The following is a 25,253-nucleotide window of genomic DNA, read 5'->3' as shown; positions in this document are numbered from 1 at the left end:
ATATGCCCGGCTGCTAGTAACTCAGGAAGATGATGTCTCGAGCATAAATTTGACCGCTATTTGTCGGATTTGCCCAAAACTTTTCATAATCAGATCCATGACCCGGGATCAACTGACACTCATACCCAGGCCTCACCGGTTATCACCAGTTATATTTGTTAATTTGTTTCGATATTTCCGTGCGTAATACTTTATGTATCATCACCAAAACATTTTCTTCGGAATTATAAAATAAAAGAATTTTTATTGAACAATTGTGTGTGACTGTGGATAGGATGGGGCATGTATTTTTAAAATTAACGACAACTTCTGGTGAGTGGGATTGAACTAAAATGGATACTCTAGACAGGGAAGAAGGGAGCACAATCGGGTTATTTACTGCTGGACTTCGCAGATTGTGGAAACTAAAGATCCCAAACAAAATCAAGATCCACATGTGGAGGACGTTATTCAATGCTCTACCTGTTGGATCAAAACTCTTTCATCGAGGGGTTTTGGTTCACAGGTTTTGACTAAGATGGGAAATTCTGAGGATATTTATTACGTTTTCTGGATTTACTCTTTTGCTCGTAAGTTATGGAAGAGAACAGGCCTATGGACTCTTCTGAGTTCTTTTCCTGACAGTTCTTTTGGTGATCTATTTAGTTGGATTTTTGAGGACTTTGTCTTGCTTGTTTGGAGCATTTGATAGGCCAGAAATATTCTTTTACTCCAAGGAAAGATGTCTTCATGTGATGACGTTTTTGAACGTGCGGTTAGTGCTGGAAAAAGCTTTCAAAATATACTGTGACAGTGACTCCATCAATCAACACATACCTTCTTTTACACCTTGGCAGTCTCCTGGAGTTCCGAATCCTTGACCATTTTGGGGTGGGGCTTGTAGGCAGAGATGACAAAGTACATTTACTTTTTGCCGAGGGAAAAATCTTTACTGGGGAGATTTGAACCTCATTTGGCAGAACTCTTTGCACTTAAGCAAGGTGTTGATAAAGCCATCCACTCCGGCTGGAGAATTGGGTAGTGGAGTCGGATGCTTTGAAAGCGTTCCAAGCTATTCGTCCGAATAATCCATTCTCTCCGAAGAACCTGTTGCTGCGCATATTCAAAGCCTTTTCTCAAATCATCCAGTAGCTACTCTGATACACTGTCAAAGATAGCCAACCAAGTGGCTAACGAGTGGCTCGCCAAAGTTTGCAATCTCACGACAATATTTTGTTTTTGGATGCTTCTCTTTGTTCTTAAACAAGGATGTATTGACAGACTTGTTTGTTAAACTGAAATCTCGTTCTCATGCTAGGGAAAAAAATAAAAATTGGGAAAAAAACCACAACATTTATTTTAATATTGATTTATGTAATATTCAACTCTATTTGAGAGCATAAAGCGAAAATCGCTATTTTGATTCCTTGTTACTACTGGCAATACAATTGAAATTTGCCAACATTAGCAAGACTGATAAACTAATATCGGAGTGAATATTATGTGCTACTGAATATATTATATTATATCCAAAATTTCTTGGTTTCCAGACGCCCCAACTACAAGATTATTCAAAGTAGATTACAAATAAGACTAATGGAAAAACAAAACTCACTATCTTTGTACGCAGATATCCTCACTTGCATCATCTACACAAAACGCGAGGCCCTGGGGTAGAAGAGCCTTGTCTCGGGGTTGTTCACTGCTGCTCACACAAGGAGAAAATCTCCTAATGTAGCATAATATCTCCCCATACAAAAGTATGCAAGCCACTGACATCTGTAGCTCACTTTTGTGTTACTCCAGGCATGACTGGCTGTTTCTCAAATTGATTTGAGTTCAAACATTAGTCCATATGGAAAACTTAACAGAATATATCATCACAGATACTCCTTAAGGCTTTCACCGCTCATAGTCTCCATTTCTCTGAGGATTTCTTGCGCAAGAGACTTCACAGGTAGCTCAACGTCCTCCAGCAATTCACCAAGGAAGGGAATAGTTTCGGGCAAAAATACCAAGTATTCCTCTTTCAATTTCTCAACTATATACTTTACTATTCTCAGACCCAAGATGCGAGCACGTACCTTTTCACTACGAGTTTGCATCAACACCTACATTTGAAGAAGACAATAACAAGAATAAAACCGGAGTCAGATTCTGATTTCTTCCAGGTTATAAAAACTCAGAAGCAGAGCCCATAAAATGACACATTGCAGTAATCTGTGTAATCCTGGAAACTGATTATGAAGCACCGAAATCATCGATGCATGATCCCAGAGTTAAAGATTCGCATCAGCTCCTAAAAGTACATTCTAAAGACAATTAGATGCAACAAGAAAAATAATTTAACAAGTCATACAAGCTGGCTAAATTGTACTCTTTCAATGGTTTGACATACGACTCTTTCCAACTAGTCCAGCAGCTGGCAATGTAGTAAGATGCTGGATGTGAGACAAACACGTAGGAAAGAAACCCTGTATAGTTCCTAAATTGCCTATATATTTCTCCAATTTTTATTTATCATTCAATGGAATTCTAAACGTATTTAAAAGTTAAATACAAATGTAAACCAGAGTAAAAGAGAGAATGCTAATGGAATAACTCATTTCAAGTCACCTCGTGATTTAGAGGCTTCCAGAGAAGATCTGAGCCAGCAGCAACAGCCATCTGACCAACACAGGCAACCAACAAATCATCCACTTCTTTTACAGACGGTGTACATATGTGATTCTCAACTGGGGGATCCATGGTAAGCTGTATCACAATGGGTTTCAGAAGAACCTGCAACAGCTATGGAAGTAAGCAAAAGAAAAACGAGAAGAGAGAGTAGATATCTGAAGTGGTCCATCACGGTGCCAAGCTAGAAAAGCAAAAATAGGCAATATCAACTAGCTTTGCAAGTCATAAAATTTCAGTAACAATGAGGTTTTGTTCAACTATCAGTAAAATGTCTCTGTATTCCATTATGGATAACTATTCAAACTACAGCCATGTATAGCACCACACAGGCAACACAAGCATTTCAAGGGAACAGCCAGGAAACTCCAATTTGGGTTCACAAATGTTAAACAGCCCATGTCTATAACATTACACAGTCCATTCAATCATTTCAAGGGAAGAACCAGGAAACTCCAATTTAAGTTCACAATAGGTTTATTTGGCCTAGTTTCTTACTACATTGCATGACATTGATGGGTCTTCACTTGTAATCGCCTTCTTCCTTTCCTTTTCATAAAACCCCACTTGCCTCACAAATTTTAACATACACATGCATGTTGTTTTTATTTTTATTTTTTTGCTTAAGAAACGCAGACATGCCTGTTGACGTCGAAAAAATTGGCAAGTTGGAAAAAATCTTTTTTGTCAAGAGGGGGAAGATTAACATTGATATCTTCGGTTTTAAATTCAATTCCGATATATTACATGTCTCTTTTCCGAGTTCCCAAAGGCATAGCGGAATTGATTGAGAAGATTTCAAGAAACTTTTTATGGGATGGAGCGGATGGCGATGTGCATAGTCATTTGGTTGCGTGGAATCAAGTGTGCAAACCTAAGGAAAAAGGTGGATTGGGTGTGGGGAATATTATTTTGAGAAATAAGGCCATGTTGGGGAAGTGGTGGTGGAGATTTTGTGCGGAAGATGAGACACTTTGGAAGAAAATTATTGTGAGCTTGTATGGTTTACAAGATAATGGGTGGGATGCGGGGTTGGCAAGAAATGTTACATTCAAATGCCTTGGAAGTTTATTTCCCGAATATACCCGACTTTTCAGCAGCGTGTTTCAATTGAGGTGAGAGGGGGCAATAAGGCTAGATTTTGGGAGGATAGGTGGTTGGGAGATTCTTCTTTCAAAGATCTTTTCCCCGCTGTATTCCAGTTATCAATAGCTCATAATCTCCCTATTTCTCACTTTGTGTCTTTCGATAATGCCTTGTCTGCTCATTCTTGGGACTTTCATTTTAGGAGGGCAGTCAGAGATGAAGAACTTGTTCAATTGTCCGAGCTATTACGTGTGCTAGAGTCATTTAGATTGATTGAAGGGGTAGATGATTTCAAAGTGTGGAGAGGGGATTCTTCAGGTCTTTTTTCGGTCAAGTCATTCTTCCAGTCTTTTTTCCCTCCTACTTGTTTTCCCGTTTTTCCTCTTTTCCAGCAAATATGGAAAGTTTCAATTCCAAAAAAAATCCAGATATTCGCATGGACAACAACTTTGGCTAAATTACCAACCTCGGAGATGATGCAAAAAAGGTGGCCCCTTTCTATTTGCCCAAACTGGTGTGTATTGTGTAGAAATGACACAGAAACTCAGGATCATATGCTCATCCATTGTCCATTCACGACTGGATTGTGGGCTAAAGCTTTGCAAGAACTTGGATTGGTTTGGGTAATGCCGAAGTCAACAAAGGATTTATTTGCTATGGATTTAGGACAAATGACTGGAAAGAGGTGAAGAATCTTTTGGCAAGTCGTGATTCATTGCATATGCTGGACTGTATGGTTGGAAGGAAATAGAAGAATTTTTGATGATAGGGCAGAAAATAAAGAACAGTGTTGGGAACATATTAAGCTCGCAGTAGCTATGTGGATCGGAACTCATGATGACTTCAAGAATGTCTCGATTTTTGATATATTGCGAGATTGGGCTTTTGTATATCATTAAAACAATTTCATGTTATGTTCTTCATGACAGTGGATCACTAGTCCACTGATGTAATTTGTTATTGACATATAATTAATAAAATATCGTTTCTTATAAAAAAATGTTAGCAAAAAATTTCACAAGCTTCCAGGGCCACCATAAATCATAGCATTATTTATAAAACTACAAAGGCTTCATATAAAGATAGGTATATACCTAACAATATTTCTGAAAATTGGTCCAAAATCATATGGAAATTGATGGGTTCACAATTTTCTTGGCTAAAAGTCACCAACGAACAGCAATTTTGGGGCACTTAGAAAAAGGATGCATTCACATGATTCAACTCTAGCACATTCTTAAAAAGATGGCAAATATATTCCATCAAAATATTAGAATGGAAGATATGAGAGGAGTTAAACTGATCGTATTGTGGATCCTTGAAGAGACAGATTAAAAATATGATAAAGTCTAAATCTCTCACTTATATGCACCGACTTTTGAGAACATGATGCCCATAATTTTAAGTTCATAGTGGGGGACTGAAGCCAGAGTATATCTCATGAATAGTGAAGTGAGAAATTTGCTTGCCTGAAAATTTGAAGAATCAAGAAACTTTGTGTTCCCAGTATCATAGAGAAAACACTTGTGTAGTGATGACAATATCAAAGCCCGCAGATGCCACAGTTGAAGATATGATGCACGATCCACGTCTTTTTTGTCACAGCTAAGCTTAGCCTTCTTCTTCTTAGTTGGACCGGTTTTGACATCTTCAGAATCAGCAAGATGTTGAACACAGCCATCAAGCAGGTACTTGAAGTATGGGACAAACAGTGACCTGGATTAAAATAGACAACCATGAATTGGGCAAATGATAAAACGAAGGATATGCAAAGTAAATCGGTTCATGTTACAAAAAGAAGTAGCATTACAAACATAACTGAAGAGGAAAATTGTGGTCGTAATTGATGCTTAAACTTATGAAAACAATTGAACCTCAGTATCAACAAAAGTCAATGGAGAACAGAGACAAAATCTAAACACTTCAAGAAGAATAAGGGTCTCAAATCCAGACAACTAACCATGAGCAAACCTCCGAAAAATGCCCCAGAGTAGACAGTTTCACATTCATATTCCCAATTATCATTGTCCAAGTTCTAGTAGCTAACCCACACATAACTAGACAGGATAATCACAATGTAATCTGGTTACTTCCAACCAAATATAACAGTATATCTCAACAGATGATACCCAGTAACATGAAACTGCTCACGATACTGATAGATCCTCCAAGATTCCCATTTTCATGCCAATGGTGAGTAAAACGAGGTTTTACAAGAAGACAAGCAAGGCAAGCAGCCTCTGACCTCAAACAAAGCGCTGACTATGAATTTCTAGCTTCTTCTTTTAGATGGGGTATGAAATATTAAATAATTGAAATACCTGAATGTCTAACATAGTAAACTCACCGATGGCTTTCTGCAAGTTTGTTCACCAATCCATAGAATGAAACAGCACGACTCGTGGTTCTTTCCTGCACGTTCTCACTATCTACCATGTTGGAACCTGACCATTCAACAGTCCTTATGAAAAGAGGCCTGAACATTGTTTCTGTAAGTTTCATAGTCAGGGCAACAACAGCATTGATGGCATTTTGTTCTACAACATCAATTTCGATAATTGAAGCAGGGCTCTGACGGCGAAGATCAAGAGCTAGCAGACACAAGTCAAAAATTTTGGCATGATAGGCACCAATTGATGATTTATTCATTGAATTAACCAAATTCCCTAGCATTTCAAAAAGTACTGATAAACTTGACTCCCCAGATTTAACAGCATCATAGTACATACTCAAGAGAGGTGGAAGCAGAAGTCGAACCTAAAAAGTAAACTAAAGTCAGTGGCAAGTTAAAATCAACAATTCTGCATTGCAAGCGAATAAAAATGAAAGATTAAGTGAAGATACTCACAGGAATTTTATCAGTAATAAGCTTTCGCACAGTATTAGCTTTAGACTTCAACTTTAGCTCTGAGATAGATAAAGACAACGGATGAAGCATGACCAGTTTTAAAATGTCTACTAGATAAGGATTCAGAAATCCACCAAGATTGTTGATTACTGCCTCCAAGGTCAGTAAAATGGACATGAGGAAGTCTACTGAGTTTGATGATCCAGTAGCACCGTAAATGATTGCCTTGTTTTCTGCAGTTACGGAGTAAACATCACTAGACTTCATCAGCATAGAATCCATAATACCAGGGAGTTCAGGTAGTGCCTTTGGTCCAAGTGCACTAATTAAAGCACCCGCAGCCCGAAGACAATGACAGGAAAGAGAAGAATTGTCCACACGGATTCTTTTACATACAGATCCAAGGCACGTGGTAAAGACAGAATCATGTGAAGTTAGCCTGCTGGCTAAAACTTCCAATGTTGATACTGCTGCCAGTTTCAGTGAAGTACTTGAGACATCATCAGAGGCATCAAGTAAATTCAACAATTCCAAGCATAAGTTCTCAAATGATTTCAGAGAAACCTCATTGAGATGAATCCACAAGTTTCTGTAGCCTGAAATTAAACCCTTCTTCTCAAGAGTTGCATGCACGTCGAATTCCTTCACAGTTCCACTCAAAAGCCCAAGAGCCTGTTCAACAGGGTGTGTGAACTCAACAATAAGAAAAATTAAAAACTAACTAAATTCAAATAATGGAAATAGAAAAAATAAAAAGAGAGCAAATTTGAGTCACTACTATATAGACAGAATATGAATATGTTAGGCCAGAGACCTGGCAAGCAAGCCAGAACATCTAATTCAAAACTGAAGCCTCATCTACACATGGTTTATTGCAAAAAACAATCATTTGCTTGCAACTTCTGCAATGGCATAATAATCATAATCATAATGACGACGATGACGATCATAACAATATTAATCACTGATAAAAGGAACACCTTACCTTCTTCTTCACATTATCATCCGCATGACCAATCAACTTAATTATGACATTAAAGTAGGTAGACGGTAAAAGGCCCTTTGTAACAGTTTTCAAAATAGTGTGGATATATTGCTTCAGTTCCTTCATGATAACAGCAGGAACATCAACATGCTTATACTTGAAGTCAACCAGTTGCAGATGAAAGACAACTTGCTCCATAAGTTGACCAAATACATTCTGCAGGATCAAATTCCAGTTAGAGTTAACTTTGAAGGTATACAAATATACACACAGCAACTTCTGCCTGAAGATTAGCTCCGTAAGTGCAGATTATTTGTACTCACCGAAATAAATAACAGCTTACACACAACATAAATGATCTCAAATTATCAAAATTTTCTTCGACTCATAGACAAACAAATTACATCCATTAAATTTATTAAAGAATGAATGTCAAATAAAAGTTTTTTGCGAGTATAACTTGTAATTGTGAAACCAGTTAACTGCTGTAGCCTTTAATAAAAAAAATAGCAAGAGCGTGATTCTCTTCCCACTCAAGTTAGTTACAACATAAAGCTATAAAACTCATAAGTTGATATTCCAAAATTCTTGAGCATCAAGATCTTGAGGTTCTCTCAAGCAAACGAGCCTCTAACTGTTGAAAAGTAAATAGGTAGAAAGTGGAGGAAAACACCAAAACCCACGGCCAACACAAGCGATAGAGAAAACCCGTAAATAGTCCCATTACTCGATCCATTTCTAGATACCATAACAAGCTTAGACCACTAGCTACTAAAGAAAACTTCATAACCGTTTTCAACTGAGTAAAACGTTGAACAGAACATGAAAATATAATTGTACCTGAATTTTATCTACATCTTCTCCAGTGTCAAGCCTGTAAGACATTTCAGGATCTCGCAGCTTTTCTGCAACAAACTGAATCGCAACCAGTGTTTCCATGAATGTTATTTCATTCAAATCATTGCTTCTGATTTTCTGAAGTGTTAAGTTGATCGATGGAAGCCACACAGTACAAGAGTACTGCTGGCATAGCTGTAAGGCAAATCCATACTCCCATTGCTTAATAATGAAAATAGTCATGCTACGCAAAGAAATCTCATCAGCATCGAGGCTATATAAGCTCTTCCTTGAGATTATAGAGCGGAAGAGGAGGAAGAGCAGCGAACCCAAGCTACCAGCCTCTCCTAGAGTACTGCAAGAGAAACAGGTTAGAAAAAGCTAAATGACAAAAACCATGATAATAAAAGTCACAGCTTATAGTACCTCAATATGTGTAGAATAATGGAGAGCCTCCTACTTTCTGCAACTTGTGGCAATAAGTTGACGAAAATCTAAGAGAATTTAAGTGTCAGAATCATGGATGGTGCAACGAAAAGTCAATGAAAACACTAGACTAATGAAGAAAAGTATGTCTCACCAATATCAATAAAATATTACCTGAAGTAAATCGTCTGTATTATCAGTCCTAGATAACCAGCATGGTACAACTGCTGATATCAGCCCTTCAAACACACTTTGTGAATAGCTATCACACTACAGTTGAATAAGAGAACATTTGTTATCTCAGGTTTCAAAGATATAATTCAAATTTAGATCGACATAGTAGTGCTTGTGAGTAGGCAATAGAAGGTATTACAATCTAAGTTCACCATGTTTCAAGAACGGGATTTAAACTCCTTCACCATAATGGAACAACAACAGGGGTAAACCATCACAGATGAGATTCATATATGCATCGTAACAACCAACCTGTATGACAGTAGATTCCCCAATGGCTGTGAGAATATCCAAAATTTGGTGCAAGACTCTGTCAGGTACGATTTTTGCAAGAGTAGTAATTAGCAAGAAGACATGATTACGAGTGACCGCATCACTTGAACAACGAGCACAATTAACCAACAATTGCAAGTCAACATTAGAATCAAATTCCTGCCATGAAACAAAAGTCAATTGCGATCAGAAAGCAGAGAACAAGCTTAAAGCGAGAATGCGTGAAAATAGAGGCAGGAGCGCAAAAACCTTCAGTGGAATATCATTTATAAGGGAAGCACAGATATCTTCCAAAGTTATCAGTAGTGTCTGCTGAATATAAGCTATAGTATCAGAAACAGTCTGAGGAGCACCAGACGAAAATGTACTTGCTTTATCCTGGTCAGCGACCTTAAGCGTCCAGTCATCATTCACAAATATTAGGCGGAGGAGCTCAAACAAAGGACCAACAAGTGAAGTTCTACAAAATTTAGTAGAAATCATTAGCCTGGATAATAGGGCTGTTGCAATATTATCAAAACAGTCAATCGAAACTTGCAAATCACAACTATGCTCAACCATTTATGTCTGTATAGAGAGAGTAAAACGGACCTGTTCTCAATGTTTTTCTTCATAAGCAATACATCAAGAAAAGAGCTCATAAAAGATAATGTATTTTCTCTATCCTGGGGTGCACCATTATATATGTGTGTCTGCCTTTTAACTGACTTCCTTCTCTTCTTCCCTTGAGCTGAACCAATTGAACAACCCTTCTGATCCAAGATGGAAGCAAGAACCCGTCCAACAACTGAACAACTTACCTGGAAGGTTTCATGGCATCATTGATTGCACATAAAACAAAAATAACATGAAAAAAAAATCTTGAACATTTAGGCATATTATTTCATGAATTAAAAAGAAGGTAACACCATGATGCATGAGCAGCAACTCATAAAAACCTAATCATGTATACGGAAGAATTTAATCTCTCTATTAAGCACTCAATAAACTTGAAGGCAGGAAGAAAAGGGGTCAACCAACATACGGATGGGACACACTTAAACAACTTAGTCATTCCAAACTTAATAATACTGACTTAAACGAACGGTCCAGCGATAATGACTTGATGGTCAAGAAGGCCGACTTCATAGATGTCACTTGAATCAAATAAATAAACACCAAGTAATGGACATCCTGATCTGTCTTGTGATAATGGGTTCTACGACCCCTCGACATTTAATTGAAGATTTTCTCATTTAACTTCTCCATAATGCCACCCCTTAGAAAGCACTGATGTTTCCATTTCAGATCAGAAAGTTTGTGCCACATGCCATGAAGGTGACATGTCATGCCACATCTACAAAGTACAAGTCACACACCACAAATACTGGGACCGCAATGTTTTTGTGATATGCTTGGCAGTACTTTTCTACTGATACTCAATAAATTTATGAGGCATGCAAGGTATTCTCTTTGCCTGTTTATCTATATTATTGTTAATTTATCATTCTATGTTTAGAAAAAAAACATAAAATATTTTACCTAAAGGCTGACCAAAGACATCTACTTATATCACAGATAAAGTAAATAATCCTGACTTTACCACACAGGACCATTACACATTGTCTTCAGAATTCTTACAGCTACAAATTTCATGGGAGATTGCAACCAAACAATGACTAAATTCTTGGCAATTTCAGCAAATCCTGTTCAGCATCTATTATAATGACTGAATGTAGTAAAGCCAATAAAAGAATCACAGCCTTATTCGTTTTTTGTTTCCGGTGAATAGTGTTCCATTTCCCGAAATAAAAATAAATGCCATTAACTAAATTTGTTCACATTCTCAAAAATATGTTTTCCATTCCTTTCGCATCTATGTTATTATAACTCAAAATATAACAATTTAAAATCTCAAAATAATTTTATCAAAAAAATCAAACATAACTTTATATTTACAAGAACCATTCTATATTCTATTCTAAAAAGTAAAAACATGACCAAACACACATTAAATCCTCATAACATTTCACGAAAATACTTCCCTACCTCCAAAACTCCCAAACAGATCAAGCCCCATGAAACTACACATTAATTCGAGAAAAATGACTCTAGCAAGATTTAACAATCACTGCTTCGGTAAATATATGTAAAATGTAAACAGTATTTCCACAAGCAAAACAGTTGGAAAAAAACTAATATCTGCAAAAGTTATGAGTTTAATCTGTGGGAAGGCTCATTAGCGGATTCACATAGATTCACAGACAATATGAAACAAACAAAACGACACATGAAACCAACTGCATAAGTATTAAAAAAGAAAAGAAGATATAAACAGAGAAGAAGGAACGTACATTAATTCGCAGCAAAGTCTCCCTAGTTGCGTTATGTATGTCACAATTTGTGTTTCTTAACAATATCAAAAGATTTCGGAAGATAAGTTCCTGCAATGTGTTGAATAAAAACATTAAAATTTGAACAATGGTGGATAACAGCAACGTGGTAATGCCCTACTTGGACACTTATCTGCATAATCAAAAGCAAGCAAAGTAATATAAAACGAAGGCGAAAAAATGACAACTATTCTAATTAACATAACTAAGGTCACAATGTGGAAGGATATATCGGCTCTTCCAACTAAACATCAATCAATTTCTGGGACCACAGTACAAAGTAAATAGAAGGTTCCACATATGTTACTGGAACTCAGGTACAAACATCAAGGCCAGCTAAACCTCTGAACCTGAGATTCCTGGATCCAGCCAAAATCTTATAATTTCTATAATTATTTATGGTAGAACTAGAAAATCCATTTAAGAGAATTATTCCACCACAGAATAAAACTTTAATGGCTTCAATTTTTTAATTTTACTGAACTTCAGGGCATTCTGACTAGTAACGGCCTTGTTTTCAATTCATCATAGGCAAATAGATGAGTTATATTAATTACGGATGGAACAATAAACAGATTGAAGCATTTTAATCGTATCAATATTTTCCTCCATTAAACTAAATGAAAACGAACACTTTAAACCTAATTGTTCAATCCTTTTCAATGGGTAAGATTGAAAATACACACACCTGAGTTTCAGTCTTCATACATTCATAAACCGAGCTGCTCAGATTGCTCAGCACTGTTAAACATGGCTCCACAACCATAGAATCCTCAGCACCATTTAACTGAAAGTAGTGACGGTATAAAACTTCAACACAGATCATCAGAATCACACGAATTTAAAAACGAAGTAATCAAAAACAAATTTATGACCTGCAAAGCTTTAGCTATGGAATCCCCAAAGTCTTGAACTTCAGATGAAGTAGACCTAACACAACCCTGGAAAACATAAAATCATTCATGTAGTATTCTCAACTTTGGGACAAATGTGTTATTCCAAAATAGATTGAAAAACTTACCTCCAACAAAATGCACAACATTTCAATTTCATTTTTTGACAACTTGTGATACAAGCCGTCATTCTGAATAAATCGATGGTGGTTTTCCAAAAGATCATTCAAAAATAACTTCGCTCCATCAACATACATTAGTTTACTTCCCAAACCTTTGAGCAACCTAAGAATTTTCAGCTGCCACAAAGATCATAAAGAAAATTAAAACTCTTTCAACTAATCCATTTATTTAAATGAGAACTACATATGGAAATGGTGAAGGAAAATTCTCCCACAGCCATTGTGTTAATCTTGAAAAATAAACTGAAAATTGAAGATCATGCATGGAGGCAAACCTTTGCCTGGGAAGAAACTTTAAGAGCGTGGCCCAGGATGAAATCCAATATCTCTTTTTTGGTAGATGAGTTGAATCTGAAAATTCATGGTGAAAGCATTAGTCAAAATACTGGTGAATAACTAACTTGAGTGTGTTCGGATAGAGAAGTCAGATTAGATGTTTTAGAAAACCACGTTTGAATAAATAAAAGAAACATGTTATAAAAAAGCATTAAATACAACCAGAACTAAGAAAATATGGTTTTTAGAGCTTCGGATTCCATTTTCTATTTAAAAATGGAAGGAACTCTTTTATCCAACCATAAAACTGCTTTCATTTATTTTCTAAGTAAAAGCTCTATTTGAAAAACTAACTTTTTAAGCCAAGTGTTTCTAGATACAAACTGGCCATTATGCTGAAGCACGGATGCTTCAACAGAAAATTACATAGACAAGCTAAAAACATGTAAACAAAAGAAATGGAATTCTTCAATCAGAAAAATGCATCAAATAATATGTTGTGTTCAGCACAACAATATAAATAACAGTGGGACAACACATAATTCACTGTGTACTAGTAAATTAACAGGCTCAGAATATTACGTTTCGCCGGTTTCGGGGAAGGTTTTTCTTCCCCGAAAAAAACAAACTTTTTCATTCATTTGCATTTTCTTTCTCCAAAATATTTATTTTTCATATTCCCAAAACCACTTCATTATTCCATTATATTCTAACACAAATATAATATTTTAAAATTCCAAATTTAATTTATCAAACAATTTTTAACATGACTTGACATCTGCATTCATTATTCTACTTCACCAAGCATGCAATCTATTTCCACAACATGTTTTCCCAAAAATATTTCTTTGAAACTTTTCTTACAAACTCCCAAAATAAAACCAGGCAAGCCCTTAACCTATTTCCGGTAGCCGGATGCAGCAGTAGACTGCGAGAAGATGAACTGAGTATGGAAGTGAAGAAAGAGGCAAGGACATTTTTGTCCGATAATATCATCTTCTTCTGCTGGATAATTAAAAGCAGCAATTCTCCAAGAAAATGCAACCCAAGTTCTTCTTTAGCTGAAATATTTCTAGATTAGAATACCAATATGAAATACAGAGGAACTTGGGTCATATTTAGAAGTACATCTAAGGAGAGCAATACCTTTTTTACTAATATGGGAGCATACTTCAAAAAGACCTTCAATGCAGCTCATGGATGCCATTCTTACATCCTATTTAAGTATAATAATGGTTTCACAAAATTGACATACTTCAAAGAATTAAGATAATCAAAGCACCCATTCAGGTTATAAATCTAAAAGTAAAAAGGATAGGTAAGAAAAAGAAAAGAAATATAATGAGCTCGAATGTTTCAAACCTTGTTATCACTTGATAATGGAACTAGAATACAAGGGAATTCCACAAGGAGTTGAAGGCCTAAACCATTGTCTAATTGAGAAGAAAGATGAGAGAACCAACGAAGACTCTGAACTTGAACGGGGTAGGGAACACCTGAAAAATTAAAAGCACCCAAACACAGAAAAAATTGAGCGAAAAATAATTAACGTAAAGACCAAGGAAGATTTAACAGATAAAATTTAAAAGGCAACATGTGAGCTAAAAACAGCCGACAAAAGGGGTCATACAATTTGTAAAACAACACGCAAATGGCCACATCTACAAGTCATACATTCAAAGCTTAAAAATACAATGAGTTAAAACCATACTTCCACAATCAAAGAAGATTAGTTAACTAATCTGTATCTTTCAATTGCATTGCAACAATAACAAAACCTCTTCACGGTAATAATTCAAGAAATGAATAGATTCTCCTAAATGAATTCAGAAATTTCCTGACCACTTGAAACAACTTTCAATTCTGTCATTGAAGTCTTCATCTGATTCTGATAGTAACAAGACACATAAATTTTAAATGATTCTATATCTGTATACCACCAACACAAAAACCTGATAAATACCATTACTATCAATTGCTTTCCCCAATCATTTAGACAAAGAATGCCCAAGCAATTCAAGTTGCACCATTTTTAGGGATCATGCACAAGGTGATGTACATCAGCTAGATCCCAGACAACTGACAATAACACACGAGAAGCAAGGAAATGACAAGACAAAAGCAATAATGAGGGTGGCATAACCATACCTTCTTCTGTAAGGAATTTCAATATTATTTCCTTCGGATAAATCTTGCACTTCTTCACAAGGTGTTCCAGATGGATCTTGAAAACATCATTGGAATGGGATGTAAAGAATAAAAATAAATCCTCAACTATGCAGACAAACTTCCCCTTCACATCCTACAACAGATTAAATTTTAAAGGCACCAAAATGTCTATAAAACAACTAATAAACAACATATATCACTAACGAGTCACCAACCAAAGACAAATTTTCAGGCGCTGCCATGTTAAACGCTTGCAATAACCCCAAAAAAAGGCAGGAAAGAAGCTCAACATTGAGGTCTTTGGTGTTAGTGTCAACAAGATCTTCCAAGATTCTTTTACAGTCACAATCCAGCATTCTCTTCTTGGACTGTTGGCCACACAATTAATGCCAGAACCACAAAAATAATATGAGGTGGTCACTCGACCAAACTATACACAGCACAAAAACAGTAGGGAAAAAAATCAGGTCACCTGCTCTGCTGAAATCCCCATAGACTCGAGCTTTTCCCACTCACTTTTTAGGAACGGGAAGCAACGATCAAAAAATTCGGGAAATTGACCATGATCTGACAAAGTATGAGGTGACAATTACATCCATAACATTACAACAAGAACTCAATTATGGCTGAAAAATTAAATATGAAAAATTATAACAATTGCTTAAAAATCAAAAGAAGAAATCCAAAGGAAAATGAAACCAAAGTCCCTAACAGGTATAAACTTCCTGTACAGGATCAGTAGCATCAATCAAACACATGTTTCAAACTGGAATGGAGAAAATGTCTCAAGAAAATAATAAAATCCCGACATCAAAGCTTCCTCCAACAGAATCATGCTGTAAAGTTCCAACATAACAATACTACAAAAGCAGATTTATAACTGAAAAAAACTCTCTGCATTATAGTGCCTTGAATGAAAAAGGGACAGAGAACAAACAGCGAAATAACCCAACCAAAAAAATTCAGCAACCAGGCTTACAAGATATTTTACCATATTCTCTTAAAGAGTATATAAATTAATATACAAGAGGCTGACATGCCCATCTTGCCAGTAAAAGTCTAGAACACTGAGCAATCCCACAGGTTTATTCAAAAACATTTCCTATATCACAGTAACTTGTTGCAAGACACCGGTTTATAAAACTCTCCAAATGTTTTAGCAAAGAAAATGAAACCAAAGTCCCTAACAGGCGTAAACTTCCTGTACAGGATCAGAGGCATCAATCAAACACATGTTTCAAACTGGAATGGAGAAAATGTCTCAAGAAAATAATAAAATCCCGACATCAAGCCTTCCTCCAACAGAATCATGCTGTAAAATTCCAACATAACAATACTACAAAAGCAGATTTATAACTGAAAAAAAACTCTCTGCATAATAGTGCCTTGAATGAAAAAGGGACAGAGAACAAACAGCGAAATAACCCAACCAAAAAAATTCAGCAACTAGGCTTACAAGATATTTTACCATATTCTCTTAAAGAGTATATAAATTAATATATAAGGGGCTGAAATGCCCATCTTGCCAGTAAAAGTCTAGAACACTGAGCAATCCCACAGGGTTATTCAAAAACATTTCCTATATCACAGTAACTTGTTGCAAGACACCGGTTTATTGCATGAGACAAAAACATATAAACTTCTTTCAGGAAAAAACCGTAGTGCAGACAACCAATGTGATGGCAACAGGCTTTCATCAATTGCAAATCAAGCAGATAAACCACCCCCTCGAATTTACAAAAGTACAACTTGAATATCAATCTAAACAATAAAGCACACTAATAGTTATTTTTTATAGGAAATATTATATCAAATAATTAAAAGCTGATAGCTACAAGAAGTGGACAAGAAACCCGCGACGTGAAAAATGAAGAACAAAATCATGGATCATATCAACAACAAATAAAACTTCAATCCCTCACTAAATCTAAAACCGATAAATTCTTAAATTCTAAATGTTTCTCAATCCAGTCATATGCCCTAATCTCAAAAGCATTCAGTAACGGTTTTATAATATAAAAGAAATCAATATTTATCCCAAGGGCATTCATTAGTGCAGATAACAAATGAAGTGTTTTATGCATGAAGGAGAGGCGTATTTACCCATTTTTAACATCTTCAGGGTCTGCAATAGCACCAGAAAGAATAATGCATTTGATTCCTGAGAATTGCAGCATTTAACAAGCCACGGCATATACTCATCGGGGCTTAAAGAGAATGTCTCGGCTAATTTACATATGTTCTCCATATTAATAGCAGATATGTGTCCGAATTCAAATTTCTGCAATTATTTATGATATTATTAGAAACCCACGGATAGGGAAATATGCTAAATTAAGCTTAACCACAGTTCTTTATCTGATATATTTGTAGAGGAAAAAATAACTTTATTGGTAAGGAATTCTTGTCATCCATTTCCCATAGATACACCATGCATGAGTGGTGTGTGTGAAGATTTCCTATATAGGAATAACTCGCACAAATATTTTCTGCTGGGGAGAATTCAAGCAATGCGAAAATTTCATGCTGAAATTATTTCAGCATCCAGAATAATGTGGAATTGAAAGGCGAGCCATGAAAACGAAAAACAAAACTGAAACAATGTTGCCGGCCCAAATAAAATGTGCCTACAAGGCCAGTATAAATCCTCGCAATTGTCAAGAATATACTGCAAGGGAGAGGGGAAGAAAATTAATGAGGCCAGAGTTATGAGGGACAATCAAAGCACATTTTCAGTTATTGCTAGCTTCTGCTAAGGCAGAAGTATTGATGATCTTTTCTCTCGTAAAATGGATAGTTTCAGCCAAGTATCGCTACTAAGAAGTTTCCTTGTTCAATCAACATGCTTTTAATCAGCATATTGTCGCTAAAATTCTGTGATTCCTTGTTTATTTCTTGTTGATTTGACTTGTATTTGAGATGCTGAAGAATAGTTCATAACACACGACAAAGATCAAGAACAGATAATTTATAATCTCCACACCCACTTGTGACAATTTAAATAAAATAAGTTATCATCAGGAAACCACTTCTTTTCCTCGTCAATTATTTATGAAATTGTTGGTAAGGGATTATAAACTAACTACTTAAGCACTGCAGCAATACATCTAATATTGTCTTTCCGCTTTCAAAATAAATTTACCTTCCCTGGCCCAGAAGGATTGACGAGGTTCTCATAAAAAGGCCACTTAAACTCTTTAACCAATTCCAATGCCTTCAAATTTAATCTCTGGGCCTGGTTTCACACAATAAGAACACAAAATTAGAAGGTGATACAAATAATTTTTTACAGACTGCTGCAAACTACAATTAGCCAAGCAATCATACAATTATTAACAAAAAAAAAAAAGGAAACCTTGGGACGAATGAGAACTAATGGGAAAATCATAGTTGCTAATGTCATTGCATATTTTTCTTGATCTTTGAAACTTGTTATAACTTGTTGAAGGCATGATATAGCTGCATCTTCATGCAAAACTGGATTTGTTGATGAACCTGCTCAAATATGTCCAGTACAGGAAAATTTAAATATGTTGAATACAGGCACTGGAGGAACAATCAACAAGTTCTAGTGGCCAACAGATAAATCCAAAAACCAAAATTCTCGCTTCTATTCCTTAATTTGATATAAAGAGTTGCGTAGAATTGCTGTGGGTGCAATTATTTGAAAAAGGTTCCAAAGTACAATGATAAGCACAGAAATAAAATGAAGTAAGCAATCATCCATTACTAGCACAACAAATTGGCATAACCCATTTATTATCTACTTCCACGTGTTAGCTTTTGTCAATCTTCAACCGCAAACATGTGAACTTTTTCCAAACTACGGTAAATAGGTTGTTCTTTACAATTATGCCCACCTTTCACCAGAAAGCAAACTCGTACGAGCATTATATGTAAAAAGCAAGAAAGGCAGGTGTAAAACATAATTATTTTGTGAAGCATGGAACACAAATATCTTAAAGATGATTACATGCATTCAACCACTTAATTTTGAGTTAAGTTGGATTCCTGCTATGAGTTTACATACTTGCACACTACTACTAAACACCTTTTAAAATACAATAATTACTCTCTCATCTTTTTTCTATATTCTCCCTAAAAAATAAAAACATAAATCTGACAAAAACATCACAAATTATTTATCACATCAATTTGCTCCTGCACAATCAAAAGAAGTTACGGCAAGCAGTCTTTCTGATAAGATCATTTAAATTCAAGCCCATCCATCTCAAAAACTCAATAAAACAACTGAGAAAAAGGTGACAGCCCTTTCAAATGCCACTTAAGTTCCAGCTTTGTATTTGAATGATTGGTTATGAGCAATCATTCAGAGTTTAACCTCTTTTTAATAGGTCAAAATAATTGGTCATATGAATCCACGGCCTTCGAACTTGACCTAATCCAACCACTTTACTCTTCATTTTTTTGTGAAAGAATAGGAGCTAAACGAAACTAGAAGACTCAAATTAACAGCATACTCACTTGACAATAAAATATCAATACATCTTTGAAGCACAGATTGTAGCGCTTCAATAAGAAGAGGCAAACTTATTATTTCAGATAAGTTCTTCAAATTCAGAGCTGCAAGGACAACACTTATGTCATCATCAGAAAGTCGGTGCAGTATTGCTTCTTGAATGGCATCAAACTTCTGGAAAGATAGAAGAAAGAAAGTATAAAAAATATGCAAAAAGAAAATAAGGTGATAGAGAATTGACCAAAGTTTTGGTTAACCAAAGTACCAGAATCCAACACAGTAATAATAAAATCATATTACATAACTAAATATGCAGAATCTAATAAAGCTTTCCAATTTGAACCTCACTTACAATATCAAGAACACCGTGTGATCGATCAAAAGATTGAATTCTTAAAAAAAGGTAATGTGTTCATAAAAAACTCAGGAATAGAATTATCGACAAGCGATGCGACTACTTGGAGTAAAATCAAATCACAAATGTATAAAACCAATACTCATCAACTGGATGAGCTTGTGGATATTTAATTTCTGGAAAGCAGACCAGCTATGATTTGATTGAGGAGAATTAGATTTAGAGATCAGTGAAAACAGAAACTCAAACACATTGCACAGGTAATGATAATTTGAAATCCAAACTCAAGTCGTGCAAAAAGGCCAAAATCAACAAAAATGTACGACATCAATGCCTCTAGAAAATAAACACACAAAATATGCACTACATCAATAATGCTAGAAAACAAATACAATCAACACAAGGAGAAGTTCTCTGATTTGTTAAGTCAAAAGTATCGACAAGTGATGTATCAGTGCCTAAGCATCTCTCAGGAATGCATTCCATTTTGCTCAATAAATAAATTCCAAGAAAATGCACACAACATGGTCATTTTCAAAGAAAAACAAAACAGTATTACCTTTAAACCAGCAGCTTTATCCTGCAGAATGTTAACTACGTCCAAGCCCAAGATTGCTGACCGTCGTATCTCAGCCTGTAATATTCCAATGGAATGACAGAAATAATATTTCATTCCAATATTCCAAACATAAGTTGATAAGAATGCATACAAGCAAGAAATAAGTTACAAGGATTAACATAATTAAATAACCAGAGACACTGCACTTCTATATTTTAATCTGAATACAAGCTACGGACCCGACCTCACTGAGTTCATGAAGGGGTAAGTACACACAGCTTTACTAGAACAAGGAGACACGGGAGTTATATATCCCATCGCATGACTCTGAAAGAGCATTATTTATCCCTTCAGGAATTTAAAGAGGTATAGAGACCATTACAGGGAAAGGACAAAAAAAGAGTCCTTGTGTGCCGGAAACACAATGTCAAAACCTCATGGACAACGCTAACATTGCAACCTGTTGTACTGTCATGGGCCGAAAACACAAGCCCATACAAACAAGAAATGATGCATAGGAGCCCATTATTTATCAAAGATACACACAAAGCAAATTCAAGAATCAATAGTCCAAGGAATAGAAGACTTCCAGATTGCATTTTTTTCCTTCTGTTATCTTAGGATCTTTGGTTATTAATAAAGGGTTATCCCATGTGCATGACAACATGGGATAAGGATGGGCTAGTTGGATCTTTATTTTTTCCAGATTTTGTGGTTATCTTTTTCTTTTCAAGGAATTTTGTGGTTATCTTTTGTTGGGGAAACTTAGTATAAATTTGCATGCGGGTTATAAAACAAGTTAAAATTTCATCTCCAAATTCAAGTATGAGATCGCGAGGTTCTCTCATTTATCGAGCCTCCAACTCACTTTCACAATAGCTCGATAGGGCCGGAAATCCTCTAAACCAAAACACATCACAGACTTAAATGATCAACCTGTTAATAGACCCATATCTCGATCCCAAAGGGCAGCACATAAGGAGTACATATAAAAGAATGCTACCTCCACATGTTCCAGAGCAAAAAATATCCTTGGGTCAGGCATTTCAGTTGAGAACTTCCAATCTTCACCCAATATCTGGCATAGTATTTCATGGCTTGGAGCAACTCTCCTTGACTGCATGTTAGCATCCTATTTAAATCCATAGGAATAACTGAGAAAGAATGACATTCATGACAAGGAGAGGATAACAAACCTTCAAGAAAGTATAAAAGGCTACACGTGATTCGTTTGGGTACTTCTCACATAAAGTAACCAGAATGCGTTTACCATGGAGCCCTGATAAGTATCTCAAACCAGCAAAATCAGACAAGCCATGATGACTCTGAAAGAGCAATACTCAACCAAAAGCATGCATAGAAGCATATTAAAAGTAATTAAGTTAAAGCAACAACAGCAGCCGAGATGAAAAGCTCAGTTCCAGTTAAAACAACAAACCTGATTCAGATGACACCAAATTCTTTTCTCGTGATTTATTCATGATCGAAGTAAGAACTTTAGAGATGATGCGATTAATATAAGCTTCCATGGGAACAGTCTCCATGATTGATAATAAAGTGCTACGGCATAGATCATCTGAAGGACTGCAAAATTTTCAAGCATGAAGTGAGAACTTAAGAAACAATGAGATTAACACATGCTTCCATGGGTACAGTCACTATCATTGATGATAAAGTTATATGGCATGGATAATCTGAAAGACTGCAAAATTAAACCTTAAGTTTTTAAAGAGAATATAAGTATATAGTTAATTAGTTCTGAAGGAAAAGAGAATATCAACCAACCTATATTCAAGTAAGGACTCCACCAACACGGCCAAGAATTTGTCAATGTTGAACTCCTTGTTCAACCCAGAAAGGATGCCGGAAATATCCCTTCAAAAGCAATTGAAATATAAAAAACACACTTTTGAATTTTTGCAATATAATGGTTTAAAGGGCATCAGTATGTGCTAATGAAAAAAGATGTAGGGATGTCTGATACTACCTGATATCATTTATGACTTCTAAAGTCTTCTTGGGGATTAATTCCACATTTTGAAGCTACACAAAGAACGTGATATCAACAATCAGTAGAGGTAACTCTTAATGGAATCCTGAACTAGTGGTTGCTAAAGGTTAGCCAGTCATTTCAGACCTCACAAAACAGAATGGGATACTACAAGATAAAAACAAGGAGAGGGAACAGCCGAACAGAATATGAACACACAATGCAACATGGCCTTGTCACTGCCCAAGGGGGAAGCTATCAAGCATTCAATGGAAGTTAGGGTCATCTTGATTGTGATAATTGTTTTTCCTCGAAAGTCATAGCAAACGGAGTACCTGAACAATCTTTATTAGTGCCATAAGCGACATGCGCAACCACTGGAAATTGGCTGTTTCCTTTGCATCTATCCTGGCTATGTCAGCAACTGACCGCATCAAGCTTTTGACAACATTAGGTTCCAGAGAAGCCCTTTGGACTAGTAAAGTAACAATCATTAATGCACCAGCCTGTATACATTAAAAAAGGTCACCCAATAGGAACCAAAATTGTATTTAGTCAACATGGTAGAATGGTAGAAAGTGACCTTCTGGTCCAGTCCTCTGGCATTGGGTTTAAGCCCTGAACTAACATACATAAGAATCCTCTTCACGATGTCACTATCAATAGTGACGGCAAGCCCCAGAACTTCAAAAACAACTGCTGTGCAGAATGCAGTCATTTGCAGTGATGGCTCTCTCTTTTTTATGGTTGCAGCCTAGAATTTTTAACGCATATAAGAATTCACGATTGGAGAGTCGAATTTAACAGAAGAACAGAAGTCAATAATGAATTCCTACATTATTACATATAGCCTCCAAAATGCCCTTATCTTGAATACACTGCTTCACAATAACTCCCCTAGGCAATCGTGCACCTGATACTTTAACTCCATCTAGAAACTTCCACTTACTGTTACTGCACGACCAACATCAGACAATTAAGGTAAATTTACATGCTGAAGCACATCATGTACTGGTACGAATTCGCATAAGTTTCATCTTCATAATATGGGACAATTGCATTATGAAAAGAAATGAAAAAAACAGTTAGTACTTAAGATGTCAAACAAGAAAATTGGAATGCATAAAATAATGTGGTAAAGGGCATACCCTGTGTCAATCAATTGCATTATTTGAACAAATGCATGTGTGTCATGGTACGGCAATGCACATAAAATCAGCTCTTCCACATTGTATACATGAATCCTACAACCCCCGGTGAAAAAAAAAGTGTCAAACTTTCTAAACATTACGAAAAAATATGAAAGCTGCAGGCATTGAGAAAAATGCTGCTTGCAAGAAACTCAAGCTAGCAGAAATAAGCAAACATAAGTAGTTGAAAAGAATGGGAAAAAATTACTTGTATCGACGAATTAAATACTCTAGAGTCTTCAAAGCTGAATAAGACTCGAGATATCCCGACAATAATTGTAAATACGAGTAAATAGATGCATTGATTCGAGTATTTTCTTCAACGCCCACCAGCTCCCTATCAAACTCCCTGCTCTGATGACTAAACAAATCATTCCTATACTTCCTAAACCTCTCCTCCATACTTATCAAAACCTCCAAACCTGTATCCCAACAAAAGATAATATCAATGAAACTAAATAAGCCACGAAAGTAATTAACTAATAGAAGGTACATGCGAGAAGCAAGTACCTGAGATGGCGATGTCGAAGATGGCGTCGAGGTCGATGTCAGCGGCCGCTTTGGCATCGAAAAGAATTGAAGGCCGAGTTATCGGGCGTCCCCTACCCGGTTCAGGATCGGTGGAGACCTTTAAGATGGTTTTAATTGCCTGCAGCTGAGATGAGATAGAGGTTCCCGCCATTCTGTGGTTGAGCTCTTCTGAAACTTTTCAGGTTCTTAGATAGATAATAGTTTCCGAATCACCTGATGTGGCGGAGGGGCGGTGGCGGAGGAATGAGCTAAATTACAGACGAGCAAGAGGCCGAGTGAGGGTTTAGGGTTTTGTGCTCTCTGCGGCTGTGCCAAACCCAAACCCCGATTAGTAGTTATCAGGCAAATTCGTCATATTATTATTATTATTATTATTATTATTATTATTATTTATTATTCTTATCATTACTATTATTATTATTACAATTATTATTATCATTAATTATTCTTATCATTACTATTATTATTATTATTACAATTATTATTATTACTAATTATTATCATTAAATTTACAAATGATCACCCTGAAACTAAATTAGTCAAAACGAGTTGGGCTCATTTTGCCATACAAAATCGATACCGCCATACAAAATCGATACCTTACCTTCGACAATTTCTTAACTCGTCTACCAACTCTCTTCGAAAAACGATAAGTTATCAAATTACATACAAAACCAACTCGGGCGTCAACTAAAATAATTAGATTGGATTGGTGATTTCCCAAACCACACCTCACCACGCCTGATGACAGATTGCGGCGGATTAAATATCAGCCTATACTATTGTCCGTTGATTTATATCTACGAGTAAAATGAGAAGTTTTCTCGTATTCATGCAACAAAGATTCACATGTCATATTTGATTTTCTATATTGTGTTATAATTTATTCGAATAAAAATTAATTTTTTTATA

At 35.9% G+C, this 25,253-nt stretch overlaps 1 protein-coding gene across 2 annotated transcripts; it reads right to left on the bottom strand.

The window, feature by feature from the left end:
* Nucleotides 1-1,478: 1,478 nt before the first annotated feature.
* Nucleotides 1,479-24,672, bottom strand: LOC142524319 (uncharacterized protein At3g06530). Of its 2 annotated transcripts, none has more exons than XM_075628249.1 (39): nucleotides 24,321-24,672; nucleotides 24,019-24,232; nucleotides 23,769-23,864; nucleotides 23,457-23,574; nucleotides 23,204-23,374; nucleotides 22,956-23,126; nucleotides 22,618-22,673; nucleotides 22,416-22,505; nucleotides 22,069-22,214; nucleotides 21,827-21,909; nucleotides 21,634-21,747; nucleotides 20,631-20,705; nucleotides 19,722-19,890; nucleotides 18,592-18,731; nucleotides 18,379-18,471; nucleotides 17,340-17,517; nucleotides 15,709-15,803; nucleotides 15,452-15,604; nucleotides 15,216-15,369; nucleotides 14,430-14,563; nucleotides 14,214-14,283; nucleotides 13,966-14,128; nucleotides 13,067-13,142; nucleotides 12,738-12,908; nucleotides 12,592-12,657; nucleotides 12,405-12,503; nucleotides 11,678-11,767; nucleotides 9,936-10,144; nucleotides 9,594-9,804; nucleotides 9,324-9,503; nucleotides 9,012-9,107; nucleotides 8,838-8,905; nucleotides 8,415-8,766; nucleotides 7,575-7,790; nucleotides 6,590-7,261; nucleotides 6,089-6,498; nucleotides 5,211-5,457; nucleotides 2,596-2,760; nucleotides 1,479-2,090 (listed from the first exon to the last, which is right to left on the bottom strand). In XM_075628249.1, exons 1-39 carry the CDS (start codon nucleotides 24,490-24,492, stop codon nucleotides 1,860-1,862), a joined length of 6,414 nt encoding a protein of 2,137 aa, XP_075484364.1. In that variant the 5' UTR covers nucleotides 24,493-24,672; the 3' UTR covers nucleotides 1,479-1,859. The 2 variants fall into 2 exon arrangements, with proteins under 2 accessions (XP_075484364.1, XP_075484365.1); XM_075628250.1 differs by having other exon boundaries at nucleotides 19,722-19,887.
* Nucleotides 24,673-25,253: the final 581 nt, after the last annotated feature.

Source organism: Primulina tabacum, chromosome 14 (genome assembly GCF_025594145.1).
Source record: "Primulina tabacum isolate GXHZ01 chromosome 14, ASM2559414v2, whole genome shotgun sequence".
Classification (NCBI taxonomy): Eukaryota; Viridiplantae; Streptophyta; class Magnoliopsida; order Lamiales; family Gesneriaceae; genus Primulina; species Primulina tabacum.
Note: the sequence above shows the minus strand (reverse complement) of the source record. Positions and strands in the feature narration are given on the sequence as shown.